At 42.7% G+C, this 23292-nt stretch overlaps 1 protein-coding gene across 3 annotated transcripts in view; it reads right to left on the bottom strand.

Moving 5' to 3' along the window:
* Positions 1–23292, bottom strand: part of wdr11 (WD repeat domain 11) — a 116814-nt gene that overhangs the window by 10313 nt on the left and 83209 nt on the right. For 2 of the 3 annotated variants that reach the window (XM_068052888.1, XM_068052890.1), the window contains exons 20-26: positions 20914–21022; positions 18273–18335; positions 17383–17448; positions 12713–12878; positions 10286–10381; positions 9435–9600; positions 5431–5528 (exon numbers count right to left, since the gene is read on the bottom strand). In XM_068052888.1, coding sequence (XP_067908989.1) covers positions 5431–5528; positions 9435–9600; positions 10286–10381; positions 12713–12878; positions 17383–17448; positions 18273–18335; positions 20914–21022 — 764 coding nt within the window. Of the gene's footprint in view, positions 1–5430; positions 5529–9434; positions 9601–9726; positions 9829–10285; positions 10382–12712; positions 12879–17382; positions 17449–18272; positions 18336–20913; positions 21023–23292 lie in introns of those variants that run through there. The other variant, XR_010977062.1, reaches the window with a different exon arrangement.

A 23292-nucleotide genomic window follows, 5' to 3' on the forward strand; every position in this document is an offset into this window, starting at 1 on the left:
GTTGCCAGCGGAGGTGGTAGACGCGGGCACGATAGCGTCTTTTAAGATGTATCTAGACAGATACATGAATGGGCAGGAAGCAAAGAGATACAGACCCTCAGAAAATAGGCGACATGTTTAGATAGAGGATCTGGATCGGCGCAGGCTTGGAGGGCCGAAGGGCCTGTTCCTGTGCTGTAATTTTCTTTGTTCTTTGACTGTAGTGGTTTATTGATCAGCCAATGGCGAAACAGGGGGAGTGAATGACTGTTAAGAGTAGAGGATTTGTGCATGAATGAAAAGTGGAGATCACTAACGCAGGATGGAGCACAGGCTTGGGAGCAAGGACAAGAACTTTTATGTGAACTAGGGTACAGGGAGCCAGTACAGCCTGCAGTTGATAGGAGTACAGGACTTCATGTGGATGAAAATTCAGGCTGTGGGGTTTTCAATAAGTTGAAGCTAGAGAAGGATTGAGGCAGGCTCACTGGACAGAACATGCAAGTGTTACAAGAGGTTTGATTTTTGTACTAAAATCTTAGAATTCTGTGTGTTTTAAAAAACTGAAAAAAGGATTTTCAATGGACCTGGACACCTGCAAATAGCTGAAATTTTTGGATGTTGACTTTGTATACAAGAATAGGAAAAGCACGCAGTTTCAAGGAAGCCAGTCAGGGGTTTTTGACCTCCTCAGAGCGACACTTTGACAGGGGAGTGTGTGTGTCTGGTTGTGTGATCGGCTCAGCAAGGTTTACTTTCATTTTGAACCCTTTTAAAAACCAGTGAGTCGGACAAAGAGCAAGCATTTGAAATTCAGTTTCTGACCTGCCTGGAGATCAAACTGGAAGACCCAGAAAAGACTTCTCTCTTTAAAGGAAACCTGCATCTCTTGAAAAGAAATCCCGTATTTGAAAGGTGTCAGATTCCTATTGTCTCGCATCTCTGACGAATTCCTACATCCAGTGTGGTTCCGGTTTCCTCTGGTGTTTTGGGAAATCCTGGAACCTGAAGAAAGCTTCTACTGCTATAATGCTGCTGGGACTCCTAAGCAGACCTGTTGCTACACCCCTGTAGCCGAATTGCCTTGAACGCCTACCCATCACAGACTGTTCATCAACCTCGTCTGGAGAGACTTCGAGTGGCATCCGACTCTGGGACATCTCACCCAACTGAAGAATTTCCTACCAGAACGTGACAAACTGATTTATTTTATTATACCTTATAGTCCTAAGAAACAGCTGTAAACCAAAACCCTTTTTTCCCAGTTAATCATTTTTTTAAATGTATGTGAGTGTATGAGGGCTAAGGAAATAAGGAGCTTTTCATATATAGATTTATCTCATTAGTGGTTAAGACATTTTTTTCTAATAAATAGTTAATGTTGTTGATTAAAGAAACCTGGTGTGCTTTATTCTGGGGGGGATAAATAGAGTTTTAATTGGCTATTCATCAGTAGGTGGGGAAATTCATTGATATGCTGTGACCCGCGGAGAAGGGGGACTGAATTAACAGTGCATTTCTCCTGCCTTGGTTGTAACACAAGAAAAGTCAAGCTTTGAGATGGTGAAGGCATAACCTAGGGTTTTGACAGGGAAGTAAGGGTGGAGGTGTGTGCTGTTGCAGAGGTGGAAGAACACATGCTTAATAAAAGGAGCAGATGTGGGGAAGTAAGCTGAGCTCAAGGTTGAGCAGAATGCCAAGGTTCTGCAACTTGTGACTCAGCTTGAAGCGGCAGCTGGGGACGTTGAAGTAGTCACGGTCAAGGCAACTAGGCATTGGCAAGCGTCGAAAAACATGGCTTCAGTTTTGTTGACATTAAAATGGAAGAAATTATTGGTTCATCAAAATCTTAAATGTCGGGAAAACAGTTGGAGAGTCACTTATGGCACAGAAGACAGCCATTCAGCCCATCAAGTGCATGTTGGCTATCCACGGAGCTATCCAGTCAGTACCACTCCCCGGCTCGATCCCCATAGCCCTGCATGTCTACTTCTGTCGGTGGCCATCCAACTGCCTCAAGAAGTCATTGATCATTACCACTTCCACCACCCATGTGGGCAGCATGTTCCAGGTCATTACCACCCGCTGCAGGAAAAAAATGCGTCCTCATATTCCCCCAACATCTTTTGCCCAAAATTTTCAATCTGTGTCCCCTAGTCTTTGTACCATTTATTAATGGGAACAGTTTTTCCTTTTCTAACTTATCTAAGCCTGTCATAATCTTGCACACTTCTATTAAATCGCCCCTCAATCACCTTTGTTCCAACGAGAACAATCCAGCTTTTCCAACCTCACCTTGTAATTAAAATCCTCCATCCCAGAACCATTCTGGTAAATCTCCTCTGCACCCTCTCAAGGGTCCTTACATTCTTCCTAAAGTGTGGTGACCAGAAGGGCGGCACAGTGGCGCAGTGGTTAGCACCGTAGCCTCACAGCTCCAGCAACCTGGGTTCGATTCTGGGTACTGCCTGTGTGGAGTTTGCAAGTTCTCCCTGTGTCTGCGTGGGTTTTCGCTGGGTGCTCCAGTTTCCTCCCACAGCCAAAGACTTGCAGGTTGATAGGTAAATTGGCCATTATAAATTTCCCCTAGTATAGGCAGGTGGTAGGGGAATAGGGGGATGTGGTGGGATTAGTATAAATGGGTGGTTGATGGTCGGCACAGACTTGGTGGGCCGAAGGGCCTGTTTCAGTGCTGTATCTCTAAATAAAAAAAAAACAGGGTGTAGCCGATAAGATGGGAAGGGAAGAGTGAAGGGAAAATATATATATTGTGCGAGCGAGAAAGGAAAATTATATTTTGGGGCGGCGCAGTGGTTAGCACCGCAGCCTCACAGCTCCTGCGACCAGGGTTCAATTCTGGGTACTGCCTGTGTGCAGTTTGCAAATTCTCCCTGTGTCTGCATGGGTTTTCGCCGGGTGCTCCAGTTTCCTTCCACAGCCAAAGACTTGCAGGTTGATAGGTAAATTGGCCCTAGTACAGGTAGGTGGTAGGGGAACATAGGGACAGGTGGGGATGTGGTAGGAATATGGGATTAGTATAGGATTAGTATAAATGGGTGGTTGATGGTCGGCACAGACTCGGTGGGCCGAAGGGCCTGTTTCAGTGCTGTATCTCTAAATAGAAAAAAATAGAACTAGACGCAGTACCCCAGTCAGGGCCTAACCAGAGCTTTATAAAGGTTCAGCATAACTTCCCTGCTTTTGTACTCAATGCCTCTATTTATAAAGCCCAAGATCCCATATACTTTACTAACCATTCTCTCGATATGTCCTGCTACTTCAAAGATCTATGCACATGCACCCCCAGGTCACTCTTTTCTTGCACACTCTTTAGAACTGTGCCATTAAGTATATATTGCCTCTCCTTATTAATTCTGCAAAAATGCATCACCTCACACTTGTCAGTATTAAATCCATCTGCTGCCTCTCCGCCCATTCCAAATTCCATCTGCCGCCTCTCCGCCCATTTTGCTAACCTATGTCCTGTTGCAGGCAGTTCATATCATCCTCACTGTTTGCAACACCTCCCAGTTTGGTATTGTCAGCAAATTTTGAGGTTCTACTCTGTATTCCAAGATCCACGTCATTTATATGTAGCAAAAGCAGTGGTCCAGCACTGATCCTTGGGGAACACCACTGTCTACCATACTCCAGTCTGAAAAGCAACCATTTACTACGACTTGCTGTTTTCTCTCCTTAAATCAATTTCTCATCCAATTGGATACTGACCCTCCTATTCCATGAGCCTCAATTTTGTTAACCAGCCTTTTGTGGTACCTTATCAAACGCTCTCCTAAAATCCATATAAACAACATCCACCGCATTCCCTTCATCAACCTTCTCTGTCACTTCATCAAAGAATTCAATTAGATTAGTCAAGCATGATCTGCCTTTTACAAATCAGTGCTGGCTATCCTTAATAACTCTAACCTCTTCAAGTGTCTGTTAATATTTTTCCAGATTATTGTTTCTAAAAGCTTACCTACCACGGATATTAAATTAACTGGCCTGTCGTTGCTCAGATTGTCCTTATGCCCTTGCTTGAATAACTGTGTCACACTTGCTACTCTCCAATCCTCTGGCACCTCCCCTATATCCAGGGATGATTGGAAGATTATGGCAACCCCTTCTGCTACCTCCATCCCCACTTCCTTTAGCAACCTGGGATGCAAGCCATTCGGACCAGGTGACTTATTAACCATCAGCATAACTAACCCTTTCAGTACCTCCCCCTCTCAATTTTTATCTTATCCATTGCCTCTACTCTCTCTGCTTCTACCAATATTTTGTCAGCCTCCAATTCCTTTAGTTCGAAGGAGGAGGTAGACAGGCAGAGCAGCATGTCAGCATCATCCAATTTAATGCAGAGAAGTGTGAAGTAATACATTTTGGTAGGAAGAATGAGAAAAGGAAATGTAAAATAAGGATACAATTAATTGTAAAGCGGGATGCAGGAGCAGAAGGACCTGGGGGTTTCTATGCACAAATCGTTGAAGGTGTCAGGGCAGATTGAGAAAGCGGTTAATAAGGCATACAGGATTGTGGGCTTTATAAGTAGAGGCATACAGTACAAAAGCAAGGAAGTTATGATGAACCTTTATAAAGTATTGGTTCGGCCTCAACTTGAGTATCGTATCCAATTCTAGTCACCACACTTTAGGAAGGATATGAACGCATTAGAGAGGATGCAGCAAAGATTCACGAGAATGGATCCAGGAACGAGGGACTTCAGTTTCATGGATAGATTAGAGAAGGTTGAGAGGAGATTTGATAGAGGTGTCCAAAATCATGAGGGGTCTGGACAGAGTAGATAGGGAGAAACAGTTCCCTTTGGCAGAAGGGTCAAGAACCAGAGGGGCAATAATTTATGATGATTGACAAAGGAAGCAACAGTGGCATGAGGAAATTTTTTATTTTTAATGTAGCAAGTGGTTAGGATCTGGAATGCACTGCCTGAGGTGTTGGAGACAGATTCAACCGTGGCTTTTAAAACAGAACTGGATTATTTCCTGAAAAGAAAAAAAATGCAGGGCTACAGGGAAAGGGCAGGTGATTGGGACGAGTTGAGTGGTCTCAGAGAACCAGCATGGGGCAGGACGGGCCAAATGGCCACCGTCTATGCTGTAACTATTCTATGATTCTATTTGAAAAAATCTCTGTGCTTTTAGATAATACCAAGGAAAAGCATAAAAATTGTGAAGAGGAGCTCAAAGATGGGCCCTTGGTATACACACCTCAGGTAATTGTGCAAGCATGGGAGCAGAAGCCACTGAAGCAATACAGTGCCTGTATATGAATACAACTAGGCAACTGCATTCCACTTCCATGGCACTGCTGAGAAGAGATGCTGAAGTGATAGTCAACAATACTGAAGATAGTAAAGGGTTCAAGGAGTTTGAAGAGACACAGAAAACAGACTGCTGTGTCTAAAATGAATTATGAATGACTTACCTTTGCAAGCCATGCAGCTCGATTCCACTCTCCATAGGTCTGTAAGTATCGACAGGCATCTGCAGCTTTATCTATCAGACAAAGCAGCTGGACTCCTTCTGCAAGGATTACACAAAGCAGAAATAAGCAAACTACTGAAAAAAGGTGTACAGCATGAATGCATCAGTAAATCTTTACAGATGTGAACAATTAATACAGATTTCCTCACTCTTCTGTTAAAAAATATCTAATATTTAGATATGGAGTTTAAGCATGAACCAAAATGTTTTAGGCAAAACAGGATTAAGAATTCATCGAAAACGTTCAGGGCCCCTTCACACCCATGGCAGTATTTAAATTAAATCTGCCAATTCTGCTTTACCTGCTTCTGACAGTGTTTTTAAGTATTAGAATATTTTTACCTAGCTCTGCACAATGGTGATTTTTACTGGAGGCCTCCTACTGACAGTGCCTCTAGCAAGCATCCCATATTTGGCTGGGGCCCATAGGCCTTTGCACTATTCCATTATAGAAAGGATGTTAAAGCCATAGAGAGCATATAGCCTTGATTCACCAGAATGATGCCGAGGATGGAAAAAACTATAGCTAAGATGAGAGATAAAAACAAAAAAGGCTGGAAATACTCAGCAGGTCGGCATCATTTGCGAAGAGAGGACCAGAGTTAACGTCTCAAGTCAATGACCTTTCATCAGAACTGGGAAAAGTAAGAGATGTAACAGGTTTACAGCAAGTGAAGGCGGGGGGGGGGGGGGGGAGTCTGTGATCGGGTGGAAGGCAGGAGAGATTAAATGACAAAAGTGTTGATGGGGCAAGTTAAGAAACAAAAGATGTTTCTCGAGGAGGTGTGAATAGCAGAATCATAAACAGCTACCATGTAAAAAAGAAAACAAACAAAAACCAGCAAAGAGAAATGAAACAAAATGGAGGCAGATCTGAAATTGTTGGAACTCAGTGTTGAATCCGGAAAGCTGTAAGGTGCCTAATCGAAAGCTGAGATGTTGTTCCTCAAGCTTATGCTGAGCTTCATTGGAATACTACAAGTGGCAGAGGTCAGAATGGGAGCAAAGTGGAGAATTAAAATGACAGGTGACAGGAAGCTTGGGTCACACTTGCAGATTGAACAGAAGTGCTCCACAAAGCAGTCACCAACTGTGTGTTTAGTTTCCCCAGTGTAAAGGAGACTGAATCGTGAATACAATGTACTAAACTGAAAGTATGAGTAAATTGACATTTCACCTGGAAGGAGCATTTGGAGCCTTGGATGGCGAGAAGGAAGGAGATAAAAGGGCAAGTGTTGCAAGTGTGTGCTTGCACGGAAATATGCATCAGGAAGGGGGCCGGGTGTTGGGGGCGATTGAGGAGCAGACCAGGGTGTCGTGGAGGGAATGGTCCCTTCGGAATTCTGAAAGGGGAGAGGAGGGGAAGATGTGCTGTGGTGATGGCATCATGCTGGAGTTGACAGAAATGGCAGAGGATGATCCACTGAATATAAAGGCTGGTGGGGTAGAAGGTGAGGACAAGAGGAATCCTATCACGGTTCTCGGAGGGAAGGGAAGGACGAAAAGCAGAAGTGTGGGAAATGGAACAGACACAGTTGAAGGCCTTTCAACCAGTGTCTTCCATCCTATCAGAGACCTTCCTTTTTGTTTTTTTCCCACCCTCCCCATTTTCACTTGCTTTAAACCTGAAACATTATCTCTATTTCTTTGCAGATACTGCCAGACCTGCTGAGTATTTGCAGCGTTTTCTGTTTTTATTTCAGATTTCAAGCATCTGCAGTATTTTGCTTCTGCGTTATGAGGCGAGCCTTGAGATGTTTAGACTGTTTTCATGGGAGCCAAGATGGCCTTAGGCACCATTGCATTATGATTATTAGGAAATATGGTAAGAAGCCTAATACAGGCGGGGGTAGGGGGAAGGTGGGAGGGTGGTAGAGTGCAGTGGAGGATGAACCTAGGTGCCATTAGGTCTACTTCCCTTGCAACTCTTGGACTTGGGTACAACAAAGCTTGACTACTGGAATAAAAGTCTCTATTCTGCCAGCCACAAAAATTTTAGCAGGCGCTTTGATATTATTTTAATTAAATGTGTGAAATGCATAACAAAGAAAGAGCAGAACTTCATTTTCAAGAGTGCTACCACATGTAGGCAATGTGAAAATTGGCAGGTCCCAAAAAAAAAAACACGCACAGGGCGGCACAGTGGTTAGCACCGCAGCCTCACAGCTCCAGCGACCCGGGTTCAATTCTGGGTACTGCCTGTGTGGAGTGTGCAAGTTCTCCCTGTGTCTGCATGGGTTTCCTCCGGGTACTCCGGTTTCCTCACACATGCCAAAAGACTTGCAGGTTGATAGGTAAATTGGCCATTATAAATTCCCCTAGTATAGGTAGGTGGTAGGGAAATATAGGGACAGGTGGGGATGTGGTAGGAATATGGAATTAGTGTAGGATTAGTATAAATGGGTGGTTGATGGCCGGCACAGACTCGGTGGGCCGAAGGGCCTGTTTCAGTGCTGTATCTCTAACTAACTAACTAACTAAACAAAAAGAACTGATTCTCACAAATAGCTATGTTTCTTTAAGCCACTTTTGGGAGGAGGAAATCTTTGGCTAAACCACAATTTTTTTTTTCTTCGAACAGCAAAATTTCAGATTCACTCAGTTCAAACACTTTCCCTTCCTTGTCCTTCCCACTCTTAGGTCCATCCTAAAACTGCACACTGTACTCTAAGTCTAACCTAATCATTTCCTTACATAACATTTGAACACTTCTAACCATCCTTTATACCTCCCTACTAGACTTTCTATACCTTTACGATTATTTGGAGTATTGTTAGTCCTAACATCATATGTGCCCTTTTAAATTTCAGTTTAGTTTTAATCTGTTTATCCACAGAATTCTATTCTTTAATGCACTCCCTTCTTACCTTATTGCCAGATTTTATTTGTACTCCATGCAGCTCCCATTTGGAGATATCCCACTGCAGATCTGTCAATGTTTTTGCTAACATTTCTGCCTTACTTTGAGTACTATCTCCTCTTATCTCACTGATGTTGGCCTGTTTCCAGTCCAGCATCTTATCTTTGACTTTTCTATTTTTACAATGAACCTTAATTGAGTACGCCAGAAACTAATGTGGGACTGAGAGGTGTGAGGGGAGTTTTTTTTTTAGACTGAGAACAAAAAAAAACCATGAGTGAAAGCCCCAAAACTGTAGCAGATGGCAAATGGATTTTATGAGGTGCTGCTGGATTTGCCAGGTCTGTTTCTGTGTGCTGCTGATGGAGAATGGCACTAGTGGGAATATAAATACAGATCACAATGACAACTCATTTTCAGAAGACAGGTGCCTGGCTGATGATGTGAAAACCATAAAATTTGAGCTTGTTGAGATAAGGTAAATGAAAATGTAATTCTGATGCCAACGAATTACAAGAACTTTTTTGTTGTTTGCCAATTTCCATTGCACTTTTAAATTGTGTAGTTGTAAAATCAGTAACAGACTATGTACAAGTAGAGAAAGTTCTGACCATCGCCCGAAATGCATTGGCTGAGGTTTTACTATTCAGATTACTAAACATTTTTGACAGACTACCAAATATGACAGGCAGGTAGGTTGGTTGGCTGCCTATGACAATATTTTCAACACTCATATGGGTATGCTGGGGATCCTCTAGGATCATCAGGTTCTAACTGTTTTTGGAGTTCAATTTCTTTATTTTGACCTATCTTGGATTTTCATCAGCATTGCACTGACTGGGAAGGGAGTCCAAACCTCGGAAGATTTCCTTGCTTTTCTAAATAACAAAACTGACTGACAAACTCATTCTCTAGGGCCAACTGAAAATATTAGTCAGGAACGGCATCCCAATTCAAATCTCCACAATGAAAGCCAACATTATTAAAGCTAAACTGTAGACTGCTATATATGAAAAGTACACTCATTGAATTTTAAGTAACCCACAATATGCATGCTTGACTTTGTCTCTTAGACAGAAGGTTACCTGCTAGCTTTCCATTCGCTATCATGTTAGTGGCTACCAGTTTTATGGTGCTCTGGGAAGGACCCGAAGAGGTAATGGTAGTAACTAGGCAAGCTTTCAGGGAGTCACAGTAATAGCTTGGATTCTCTGCACTTGTTTCCAGTAGCAATTGCACTGCCCTGTCAGTCTGTTGAACATAAACATTGACATAATGAGATCAGTCAGCATAATTCTTTGTGAAGAGCATATATTCTTTGTTTACAGCTATTTCTTGTTTCTGTATAGGAGTTATCTTAATACCAAAAGTGCTGACCTTAAGAGACTAATCAGGAAGGATAAATGAAGTGTTTGGAATTTAGTCCATTTTTAAAGCCCATCTCAATCCTATCACCAACAAAAACTTCTAATCAGGTAACTGATAGCAAAGAAAATACACATTAAGCAATTGAACATTTTAACCACAGATTAGTGTTTCACAGCTCTTTGACTCGTGTACATCTGCATATTAAAAGTCTAGTTAATATCGTGCTTCTCCTGTAAGCATCATGCAGTTTCTGCAACACCTTTTACCTGCCACACTTTGATGATAACACCCCTACTGTGATAAAACTGTGACACCTCCAAGCAACTGTCAGCAACACCAAGGGGTTCTCCCAGTATTGTATCACACAAAAGGCTGCAAGGCATTGATTAGGAACAAATTCTTAATTAGGAACAATATGTTTTACTCTGATTTCATTTACAAATTTAATTCCCGTAATTTATACATTAAAATTTTGACTTGCAAACAGAAGTTAGACATTTAGCAGTTTATTATAAAGAATAAACAAACATTGTACTGTTGATAGTCGAGGAGGATGCAGATTTCTTACCTGGCCTAATAAGAGCAACTGGTCTGCACATTTCCTTGTGTGATCATACGTTGTTCTTTTTGCCTCTTGTAAGTTAACTCGCTCAATCTGCGATCTCTATAAATAAAATAATTTTGTAAAAAAACTTGCAGAAAGATAAAAAAAAAAACATCAACAGTGAAGCCAGAAGAACATCTGACACTGCCTGAGAAAATTGCTCTTAGAAACATGTCTGGATTATCATTTAGGTACATGAAAGAAAAAATGGGACATTCATGATTTTATTATACAGGATCTTCTTGAGCCACTTTATTGTATCCCATCATAATATAATCAGGTTGTTTTGTTATTAATGCTCTTTTAAAAAATCAACTACAAAGAGCCCTGTAAACCTTCAGAATGCCTTTTTCTATTTTTTGTAATACAATTGTTAAATATCTGGCAGAACTAACTTGAGAAAGTTATCTAGCTCATCTGTAGCATGGTGATGAATTATCAGAAAATATTTATTAGCACTGCAAGCATTTCATATTTGTGTCAATTCACACTTTCAGGTATTATGGTTCTGTAAGCCAGTTTAAGCAGGAAAAAAAAACAAAAATTCAAAAAATGAAAACAAGGTCAATATAACTTTAAAGCTGCCAATGTCACTTTTCAGTAGCACTACAAAAAAGGTCTAAGGATGCCCAAAATAAGAAATGAGCTGGGTAAATTGATAATACAGGTCCACCTTTCCAGGGATTGGTGTTCTAAATGGCAATAATTACAATGCCCCATTATCTTTAATATTAAATAACATTACTTTGAAAATCAGTTCTACAATTTAATTCTGAAAATTTCAGCATTGTGTCATTGTAACCAAAATGAATGAATCATTTGATTTTGATGCACAGAACATGGGAATGATCAATCATGCTGGTGCAATTCCTGCAATCAGCACTATGGGGCACTGCAACTATTTGTTCAATGGGTTATATATTTTAGTACACCACAAGCAATCATTTTATTACTAGGTGACTGAGTTACAGATTTCAGTTACATACTTAACTCTTTAAGCACCCTAATACATATTTTCAGCCCAAGTTCTGCAAATCTAATAACCTTTTATTTTGAAATCAGATTGCATAAAACATTGTTTAAAAGCATCTTTCCTTTGAATATTTCCAAATCATCACTAACCTTATAATTTGTACTGTTCATAGTACAGAAAACTAAACAAACATTTAACCAGGCTGAATCCAAAAATAAAAACATCAGATGCACAGGAATTGGAATGATATTATGACCATATGAACTTAGAAACAGGAGTAGGCCATTCAGGCCCTCAGCCTGTTCCGCCATTCAGCAAGATCACGGTCGATCTGCATCTCAACTCCATCCACCTGCCTTTCAAGACAGAAATTAGGAACCATTTCTTCAGAGGTTGGGAGGGGTTCGGAAATCTATTCTGCAAACAGCAATTGATGCTAGATCAATTGTTAATTTTTATGTTAAAACTGAGATCGGTAAGACTTTTGGTAGCCAAAGGTATCAAGGGATATGGAGTTAGGTCACAGATCAGCCATGATCTCATTGAATGGTGGAACAGGCTCGAGGGGCTAAAGGGCCTCCTCCTGTTCCTATGTCTCAGCTCCATTTCCTCATCTAGCAAAAATTTATTGATCTCAGATTTTAAAATTATGAACTGACCTAGCATACCCTGCTTTCTGTGGGACTGCATTGCATACTTCCATCAATCACCCTGTGCATTAAGAAATGTTTCCTAAATTCGCTCCTGAATGGCTTAGCTCTGATTTTAATGTTATATCTCCTTATCCTAGATTCCTCCTTCAGCAGAAAATGTTTTTTTATATCTATCCTATTACTTCCTTTCTAATTCCTAAACATCGTAATCAAACTGCCCCTTAACCTTCTATACTCCAGGGACTACAAGCCTGCTTTATGTAATCTCATACCATCATCTCACCCTTAGAGCTCTGGTAATATTCTGGTGAATCTGTATTGTACTCCTTCTAAGGCCAACATTTCCTAAGGTGTGGTGCCCAGAAATGTATGCATTACTCCAGATGTAGTCAAACCAGGGCTTTGTATAGCTGTAGCAAAATGTCATCCTCTTTATATACCAGCCCTTTTGATTACTTTTTTGTACCTGACTATATTTTAGTGATCTATGCACATTGACCCCTAAATCTCTTTGGGCTTCCACTGTTCCCTATGTTCACCATAAAGATAAGCTTTTATAGGAGACCGGAACTTCTGCTCATGGGAAATGGTCAGAAACAGAACGAGGGAACTTAGGCAGGGGGCCGAGAACATTTTTTTTAAAGAAACATCTATAAAGGGAATGACCAACTACAGGATTAATATCTTGCTGGACACTGACGCTACTCATACGGCACAGGAGGGAGAAAGTACTTCCCAATATGGAACAGCTGCAATGTGTATTACCTGGAAGTATGAATTTTCACAAAGTATGTCACAGCAAATATCCAGTGGGCTTGCTTGGTTCTCTTGAATTACATTTGGTGGAACTAGCTCTTTCCCTTTTGAGAAGCAGTACAAATAATGAGCAGCAACAGTCCAGAATTGCAGTTCTGACTCGTCACCGAAAAGCCTACAGAAGAAAAAAAAGCAGTGGCATTCACTAGGATTGTATCAACAGTACTAAAGTGTTATAACAAGGAGACACTACGAAGACTTTTATTGGACGTGAATTCGGCACAAACAACAAAAATCTCCTCCCACAGTAAAATCGTTCTTCAAAGAAGGCAACAGTAAGGGAACAACACTGTTTCCTCTCAAATGGTCTGGTGTTAACAACAATTTAGATTTCTTTAATGATTATTACATACAGAGTTGTCTCAGAGCAGGGGTTCTCAACTGGGGGCTCTGCAAGGTGGTTTCAAGGGGTCTGCCAAAAATAACCAAAAATACACCATACCACTCCTGCGCACAGACACTTTCACCATCCAAACAGCAATTTGCTCTCCACTTCCAGCACCACTGCTGGTAAAAAAAAAAATCCAACTGTTCGCCTGATATTCTTTTGCATTCTTTCAGCCACTGGGGAAGACAGTGGCATAGTGGCATCCAGAGGCTGCGGCTAATGCCCTGGGGACACAGGTTCAAATCCACCACAGCACCTGGTGGAATTTCAATTCAATTGATTCATAAAAAGAAAATTTGGAATTGAAAGCTAGTCTCAGCAATGGTGCTATGAAATTAATCAATTGTTGTAAAAACCCATCTGGTTCACTAATGTCCTTTAGGGAAGGAAATCTGCCATCCTTACCTGGTCTGGCCTACATGTGACTCCAGACACACAGCAATGTGGTTTACTCTCAACTGACCTCTGAAATGGCCTAGAAAGGAACTCAGTTCAAGGGCAATTAGAAATGGGCAATTAGGAATGGGCAAGAAATGCTGGCCTTGCCAGTGATGCTCACATCCCATGAAAGAATTAAAAAAACCCTCTCCTTGGCCTGGCTGCGCATGCATAGTGGTAAATGCAACAGCAGCGGCACCACTGGCGTTTTCTGCTTTTGCAGCCTGTAGGCACTGTGAAGTACCGTGTCAGCAATGCCAAAGCCGGACAACAGTCCTTGAAGGAGCAGGTAAGGCAACTGAGGCAGGCCTCAGCAGTGCTTGTATGAAACGTTTCATCACTATGTTTCAGCTTGCGATGGGAGAGCACCATGCTCTTCGGTGCTTAGTGTCCAGCGCTTTGATCAGGAGGTAATTGGGCTGTACTCACCGAAGGAACAAGTGGTTAAAAAGGATTCAGAGCAATGCTGGGCATCAGTTTATCATCAAGGAATGAGGAGGATTGCACCTCATCTCAATACAAGAAGCACTATTTAATCATCAGTAGTGTTCACAGTAAGTCATATATTTAAACCAACGTGAGTGATTTACTCATAATGACCAAGATTCGCAGGTCTCTCGGTTTCATCGTTTCACAACTTTATCCCCCTGCCATAATGTAAATGTGGCTTTTTTGATTTCCATCTGTAATGTTCCCAAATATAATCTTGCTTGGGCAGGTGAGGTTTTATTGTGCTTTTAAGATCCCACATTAAAGCAGGTTTGCACAAGCAAGTAAAATTCAGCGGATGCTGGAAATATGAAATTAAGAGCTGAAAATGTTGGAAAACATTCAGCAGGTGGAGAGAGAAATGGAGATAAACATTTCAAGTCGATGATCAGTTCTGTTGAAAGGTCACTGATTGAAATGTTAACTCTGTTTCTCTCTCTCCACAGATGCTGCCTGACCTGCGGGATGTTCCAGCATTGGAATTGAGAATTGTTGCTCAGAACCAGCAACAAGTTTCACATTAAGCAAGTAAAACAAAAATTAGAAGTTTAATTGGCTAATTAAATTTTATACAGAGAAAACACTTGTGTTATGTTACAGGAGGTTTGTAGAATTTTTGTCACATGGGAGTGGGGCTTCAGAGCAAAAAGGTTCAGAACCCCTCCCAGAGGATGGTGGACACTCAGTCAATACTGAGCAGGAGGGAGAAAGGTTAAGTATGTTAGGAAAGGGGAAAAGCATGGGGAAAGGCTCTTGCAGAGGTGCTTGAAGGAAGGGAGGAAGGTCATGAAGTAAAGATACCAAGGGAGGGCAAATTCAGATATTGAATCCATAGCGGCAGTCTAGTAGAGGATGTTTGTCCCTGACATGTATGCGAATGCTTGGTGCTGGACTGTTTGCGGGGTGGACGGTGCTGCTTATGCTTGTGTGGAAGGATGGTGTGTGCACAGGTGCGAGTGTATGGTGGTGCGCGTGAGGGGTCGTGGAGGGGTTATAAGCTTCTGCACAAGTTTGTGGAGGTTGTGCGTGTATGTGTGTCAGGGGGTGGTAGCATGTGATGTGCATGGAAACGCAGATGAGAGAAGGGGGACAAAGTGCCCACACTGCCTGGAAGACTGGTGATCAGTGCATCGCTGAGCGCTGATAGGGAAGGATAATGTCATCAACATCAAATGTTCGAACGCCAGCTAGTCTGAGTTTCAGACACTGAAAAAATCAAAATCCTGGCCCTTCTGAAGCAATAGTATCCTGGTCCTCAGTGATTAGATTGTGCCCTAATTAAACTCATGCAGTACTCAGGTAATATATCTCCTGCCTTCTCTTGCTTCTTTTGGGAGCTCACTGCAGTCAGCAGGTTCAAGCCCCACTCCAGGACTTGAGCACTCAATCCAGGCTGAAACTGTGGGAGTGCTGCAAATTCTTTTGGCGACACTTTAAACCAAAGTTCCTATTGTGATGGGTTGACAGATCCCACTGCACAGTTCCAAGAGGAGCAGGGCATTTTGCGTGACGAACTGACACCATGCAAAAATAAACCTGGGCATTCATCTCTTCGCTGCTTGCTGGACACAAAATTAATAAGGCCATAAAAGAGCAAACAAAACACTCGGATTCATTTTTAGAGGGACAGCAATGAAAAGCAGAGAAGATATGTTAAACTTATATAGAACCTTGCCAAGACCTAACTCAATTGTGTACAGTCTGATCTCTATATTATAAGGATACAGAGGCACAAGGATGATCCCTGAACCACGAGGAAAAGTTGGGACTCTTTACTCTACCAAAGTCTGAGAGGTGACCTGATAGAGTTCTTTAAGATTATGAAAGGGTTTGAAAGGGTAGTCATAGGGAAAGCTTTTTCAACTTGTTGCGAGTGGGGGGGGGGGGGGGGGGGAGCGGGGGGGGAGCGGGGGGAGGACGAGGGTGGCGGGAGCGGCCTTCAAAACTAGGAGCCATAAATAAAATTGTCACCAATAAATCAAATAGGAAATTCATGAGGAACTTCTTTACCCAGAGAGCAGTTAGAATGCTGAACCTGCTACCACAAGGAGTAGCTAAGTCAAATAACATTGATGCATTTACAGGGGATCTAGATAAACACAAAGGAGAAAGCAAAAGAAGATTATGCTGATAAAGTTAGAAGAGGAGAGGTGGGAGGAGGCTCGTGTGGAACATGAACACCAACACAGACCAGTTGGGCTGAATGGCCTATTTCAGTGTTATAAAGTCTATGTAATTCTATGCAAGGTGCACGAGGAGGAACAAGCCGTGGTCAAAATCAGACAGGATTCCATTGGTGACCTTGACCAATGCTGTTTTGGTGCAGTGGTGAAAGTCTGATTGGCAGATTGGAACAAGGATTGATGGAAGAGACGGCAGTATAGTTGTGAGGTAAAAATACATTACAGGAGTTTAGGAAGAAACTGAAGGGTAGAGATGGTGTAGTAGTTGAAGGAGATTAAGGGGCCAAGAGCAGAATTTTTGAGGAAGGTGGGGATGATAGTAATTTTGAATGGATTAGGGATCAAACCAATGGATAGGGACAGTTTAATGGCAGTAACCACATGACTGAAGAAGGGAAAATTGATGATCGGAAGCTATGCCAGGAGGTGGTCACGGGAACAGGGCATTTCAAGGTCGGGATAAATTTAATGGCAACGGGGAGGAGATAGAAGAGAGCCTATGGAATAATGGGTGGGTGTGCTGAGCAGAGTGAACATTTGGGGCTGGAGAGAAAAGGGCATGTTTTGAAAGTGGCAACAGAACCAACACCCTGGCTTTTGAGCATGAAAAAGCCCATGAGCTGCTCACATTTTGTGTGAGGACAGAGGTTGAAGGAGATGGGTAGTAGCGAAGGGGAGGAGTTTAGAGTTGTTGCTGTTCCTCAGGATTAATATAAAATAATATAAGTTGGCTGTAGAAAAGGATCAATGGTAGAGTTTGAGTTTGGATTGACAAGCTACTCACTTAAGCTTATGGATGCGAGACTGCAAAAGTTGCTGTTGTACTAAACAGAAGTGGAAATGGAAGATTGTTTGAGATTTTCTGGGACAAGTATGTTAAGAGAGGTGTTGGGGAGGGCAATTGTGAGTGTGTGAAGGAGTCTTTTTTTCCAGGGGCAGGTGGTCATGGTGGAAATGAGAGAATATCAGATACGGCCTTGTCAATAATAGAGGCCTTGAAGGTTTTGAAGCTATAATGTTATGACAAGGATAAGGAGATTTCCATGTGTTTAAATGATTAAATGTGGAGGACAGAACTGAAAGTGGCAGGAATCTAACTAATCTAGCTTGGTCCTCATTACCTTGCTACTAGTGAGCACCTCTGCACCAGCTGGAACTCTGGATCTAGAAGAAGACACTGGATGTCACTGTAAAGAAAACAGACAGCATTAATATGTATTACGCAACCACATATAATTAGATTGTAGCAACGTATAGCATGTACCATCCAGAAAGACAAGGACAGCAGGTGCATGGGACATCACCTACAAGTTCCCCTCCAAATCGCACACTATCCTGACTTGGAAATATATCACCGTTCCTTCACGGGCTAAAATCCTGGAACTCCCAACCAAACAGCACCATGGGAGTACCTGCATCACATGGACTGCAGCACTTCAAGAAGGTGGTTCACCACCACCTTCTCAAGGGCAACTGGAGATGGGCAATAAATGCTGGTGTTGCCAATGATGCCCACATCCCACGATTGAATAAAAAGAAAAACACAAAAGGATGGGTTTTCTAAAATGCCAGTACACACTAAGGTTCTCATGTTAAATAACTCATGGCACAGTGGCGCAGTGGTTAGCACCGAAGCCTCACAGCTCCAGCGACCCGGGTTCAATTCTGGGTACTGCCTGTGTGGAGTTTGCAAGTTCTCCCTGTGTCTGCGTGGGTTTTCTCCGGGTGCTCTGGTTTCCTCCCACAAGCCAAAAGACTTGCAGGTTGGTAGGTAAATTGGCCATTATAAATTGCCCCTAGTATAGGTAGGTGGTAGGGAAATATATAGGGACAGGTGGGGATGTGGTGGGAATATGGGATTAGTGTAGGATTAGTATAAATGGGTGGTTGATGGTCGGCACAGACTCGGTGGGCCGAAGGGCCTGTTTCAGTGCTGTATCTCTAAACTAAACTAAACAACATTTCAATTTTGTGGCATGAAACTTTTTTTTTACATAAACTTCCTACTCACTTTGATACAGAGTTCAATTGCTCCAGCATAAGTAACTTGACCTCTTCACTTTCTGAATAAAGACTGCAGGAAACAACAGAAAGAAAGTGTCAAAGTACACATATGCAACATTCAATATATGTTGCTGCCATTTTAGCATACACAAAAGCATTAATTAACTGAACATAAACATATAATTGATAAAAAAATTAAGGCATGGAAAAATTACCAACTCTTAATGGCTTTAACAATATGTTGATATAGAGTCATAGAGTCGTACAGCATACAAACAGGCCCTTCGGCCCACCGCATCCATGCCGACCATAATGCCTATCTATACTAATCCCACCTGCCTGCATTAATTCCATATCCCTCTATGCCTTGCTCATTCAAGTACCTGTCCAGATGCCTCTTAAATGTTGCTACTGTTCCTGCCTCCACCACCTCCTCTGGCAGCTCATTCCAGATACCCACTATTTTCTGTGTGAAAAATTTACCCCTTTGTTCCCCTTTAAACCTCCTCCCTCTCACCTTAAATCTATGCCCTCTAGTTTTAGTCACCCCTACCATGGGAAACAGACTCTGGCTATCTACCCTATCTATGCCTCTTATAATTTTATATACCTCTATCATGTCCCCTCTCAGCCTCCTTACTCCAGGGAAAACAGACCCAGCCTATCCAATCTCTCTTTATAACTCAAGCCCTCCAAACCAAGCAACGTCCTTGTGAATCTTTTCTGCACCCTCTCTAGCTTAATCACATCTTTCCTGTAGTGCGGCGACCAGAACTGCACACAGTACTCCAAGTGCGGCCTAACCAACGTTATGTACAACTGTAACATGACGTTCCAACTCTTGTACTCAATGCCTCGGCCGACGAAGGCAAGCATGCCATACGCCTTCTTCACCACCCCGTCTACCTATGTTGCCGCTTTCAGGGAACTATGTACTTGCACCCAAAGGTGTCTCTGCTCAAGAACACTCCCCTGGGCCCTGCCATTCACTGTATATGTCCTGCCCTGGTTTAACTTCCCAAAATGCATCACTTCACACTTGTCTGCATTAAATTCCATTTGCCAATCCCTTGCCCACTTTCCCGGTTTATCTATATCCTGTTGAAACCTTAGACAACCTTCTTCACTGTCCACAATACCACCAATTTTGGTGTCATCTGCAAACTTACTAATCATGCCCCCTACATTCTCGTCCAAGTTATGAATATATACGACTAACAACAGAGGGCCCAGCACCGATCCCTGCAGCACATCACTGGTCACCGGCCTCCAATCTGAAAAACAACCCTCCATTACCACCCTCTGCCTCCTATCACCAAGCCAATTTTGTATCCAATTGGCTCGCTCAGCCTGGATCCCATGTGTTCGAACCTTCTGGACCAGTCTACCATGCGGGACCTTGTCAAATTGTCAAAGGCCTTGCTAACGTCAATGTTGACAACGTCCATCGCCCTGCCCTCGTCAATCCTCTTGGTCACCTCCTCAAAAAACTCAGTCAAATTCGAGAGACATGATTTCCCACGCACAAAACCATGCTGACTATCCCTAATCAGACCTTCACTTTCCAGATGCATATAAACACTCTCTCTCAGAATCCCTTCCAATAACTTTCCCACCACTGATGTAAGGCTCACCGGCCTGTAGTTCCCTGGCTTATCCCTGCTGCCCTTCTTAAATAAAGGCACAACATTAGCTATCCTCCAGTCTTCCAGTACCTCACCCGTGGCTAACGATGATACAAAAATCTCTGCCAGGGCCTCAGCAATCTCTTCCCTTGCTTCCCATAGCATTCTAGGAATCACCTGGTCAGATCCTGGGGAGTTATCCACCTTAATGTGCGTCAAAACCTCCAACATCTCCTCCTTTGTAATGTTGATATGCTCCAGGATATCGCTGTTCCCTCCCTTGAACTCGCTAGCTTCCATGACCTTCTCCACGGTAAATACAGATGAGAAGTATTCATTTAAGATCTTGCCCATTTGCCATGGCTTCACACATAGATTACCTCACTGATCTTTAAGGGGACCTAGTCTCTCCCTAGCTACCCTTTTACTCTTAATATACTTATAGAATCTTTTAGGATTCTCCTTTATCTTATCTGCCAGGGAAATCTCATGGCCCTGTTTTGCCCTCCTAATTACCTGAAGTGTAATCCTACATCCCCTATACACCTCCAGGGACTCGCTTGATCCCAGCTGCCTATACCTGACATATGCCTCCTTCTTTGTCCTGACCAGACCCTCAATATCCCTAGTCAACCAAGGTTCCCTAAACTTGCCAGCCTTGCCCTTCAATCTAACAGGAACATGCCGGCCCTGAACTCTTCCTATCTCACTTTTAAAAGCCTCCCACTTGCCAGACGTCCCTTTACCTGTAAACAGCCTCTCCCAAATCAACTTTTGAGAGTTCCTGTCTGATGCCATCGAAATTAGCCTTCCCCCAATTTAGGACTTCAACTTGAGGACCAGTCCTATCCTTTTCCATAATTATCTTGAAGATATGTATTCAGTAAACACTCTTATGAATATCTCAACTGCTCAGAATGATAATAGCAATGCGCTCACCTAAAATATTGATTTCCCTTTAAGCATTTATTAAATTTTCTGACCAATTTTGTAACAAAAAGGCTAGAATTCGTATATACTTACATTTGCATAATATCCAGTGAATACTGTCCATTCCATGGTTGGTGCAACAGGAAAGCTTTTAATGCAAGACAAGATCTGGGAAGTAGGAGGTAAGGACACCAAAGTAGATCTACGCAAGAAAATTACAATTGAAGTAATTACTCTATACATGATGCAAACTTCCTCATTGAGTTACCATACTCAATGTTCATTATATGATCTTAATTAGTTGCAATGTATTACCTGTGAAAATCTTGATGGGAGTTATGTCAAGTTAGGAAACCAACAGGAATCAAGTCCCGGTTGGAATTGAAGCAGGAAAGGTGAAGTATGAGCAAGAAAGTGCAGAAGGTTCTGAAATCGGCTCTTGAACCAACTGAGGCAGTATCATCCCTGAACTCAATGGAGGGGGGGTGGTAAGGCAAGCATGCAAGTTAGAGGAAACTTTAAAACAGAAGTGATTTTGGAATGTAAAATACATGAGAAATAAGAAATAAAATTTATTAAGTGTAGTTCAATAAATATAAACTAGAAGATGTGGACACTCTTGGGTTAGGTTGGAAAAACTGCAGGTGTCAGGTCTAGGTTAGAAGTTTAGTGAGAAAACCTTCTAATTAAAAACCTTATCTCATCAGATCTTAAAAGGAGTGACTGCATGTAATAAAAGGACTGATCACAACATAAAGTGCAAGAAAAATCAAAGAAGGAGTAAAAGAAGAAAAATAAAGATTGTGAATAGCAAAAAATTTACATTTAGAGCACAATATGTTTCCCTTCAAAATTGTACCATTTCCGGCAGCTTGAAAAAATAAACTAAGTGTCTCCTGACAACGCAGAGCAATCGCCAATATCGCCAATGCATCCAAACATTTGCTAGCTTGCCACGGTATGAGTCCACGCATGCGCAGGGTGACATCACCATGTAATGACATCAGACGTAATGACGTCCCAGTGTTGCGTCACACCACAATGGCTGCGATCGCTGCCTCCACCCTCTCCCCAACAGCATCCCGCGATCACTGCCTTAATTGCTGCTTCTCTTCCCTGCTCCCTTCCATGATCGCCTGCTCCCCGCTCCCTTCCGCTCCTGCCTGCCAACCGCCTTCCTGCTCCATACCGCCACTTCCCCACCTCACCACTAACACCCAACTCACGTCATACTGCACTTCTCTGGGCGCCAAGGTGGGGAAGTGAGCGGCATGGCAGGAACAGCAACCAGATGGGCGTGGGAGAGGACAGGCGGATGGAGCGACGAGCAGTCAGGAGTGGTGGGATGAAGTGGCAAGCAAATGGCAGCAGGATGAAGCAGCGATCGAGGGAGGGAACGGGGACGTGAAGCGGCGATCATGGGAGGGAGCAGAGTACTGTTGCAGGGGGGCGGGGAGATGGAGGCCACAATCGCGGCCATTGAAGGGTGATAGGGTTTGGGTTTAATTTGTTTTTTTTCTGTAAATTGAGCAGCGCCATCTTTATTACTGGCAGCTACCTGAACATTGCAGACAGTGACGTTTCAGTCGATGAGACCTCATATGCCAGTAGTGCACCACCTAGTGGTTGCATAGTCAGAAAACGCAGCCAAAAATAAAATGCACATATTGTCACAAAAACATACTATGTCAATGATGAATTTTAATCCACCGGCTGGAAACCTGAATTCCTTTTTTTTAAAAAAGGAAACAGATAAAAGGTGACTGTGCTAGCAGCTAAAGATGGCTACCCCAATTTGCATCACTGTACTCCACATTCCAATGCTTTGAGGTGGAGACGATTGTCTGCACAGACTCATCAAGAACAATGACCTGAGGAATCTGAGTGAACTATCTATCCTGTTTCCATGGCATCAAGGCCATCACCTGAATATTAAACAAACCACTCAAACCTAATCACTTGAACAATGGGACCCTGGTTGTGAGAAGGGAATTCCTAGACATGGACTGATTAAGTCGCAAGAGGGAATACACATTGGTAACCACCATGCTTGAATCATTGGGTGATGGTCATGTGACAGGCCCACCCTTCATGTGCTCAAGCTGGTGTTTTCTCGGCACCAACCAGACAAGCAGCTAGATATTGACAAGAGAAGACCAAAATGAGGTCTCTCCCTCATTTCTCTCTCTCCAATCCACATTGCAAGCTTCAAACCCTGCCTGCTGACCGTGACCACCAAGGCATATCCCTGCTGCAGAAAGAGACTCATTGAAGGAAATCAGCTGCATTGCTGCCTCCAGGAGAACCACCAAATCAGCCATCCACCTTTTCAAATCGCAAGTCTCAGGACCACCAAAGGAAAGTCGCACGACAACCAAATTCAGCCTGAAGCCAGCTGAGTCACCAACCCCTGCAGACTGCATACCCCTTTTATTTCTTTGGACTCTAATTCAAACAATCTATCCTTCCCCA

Source organism: Heterodontus francisci, chromosome 20 (genome assembly GCF_036365525.1).
Source record: "Heterodontus francisci isolate sHetFra1 chromosome 20, sHetFra1.hap1, whole genome shotgun sequence".
NCBI lineage: Eukaryota > Metazoa > Chordata > Chondrichthyes > Heterodontiformes > Heterodontidae > Heterodontus > Heterodontus francisci.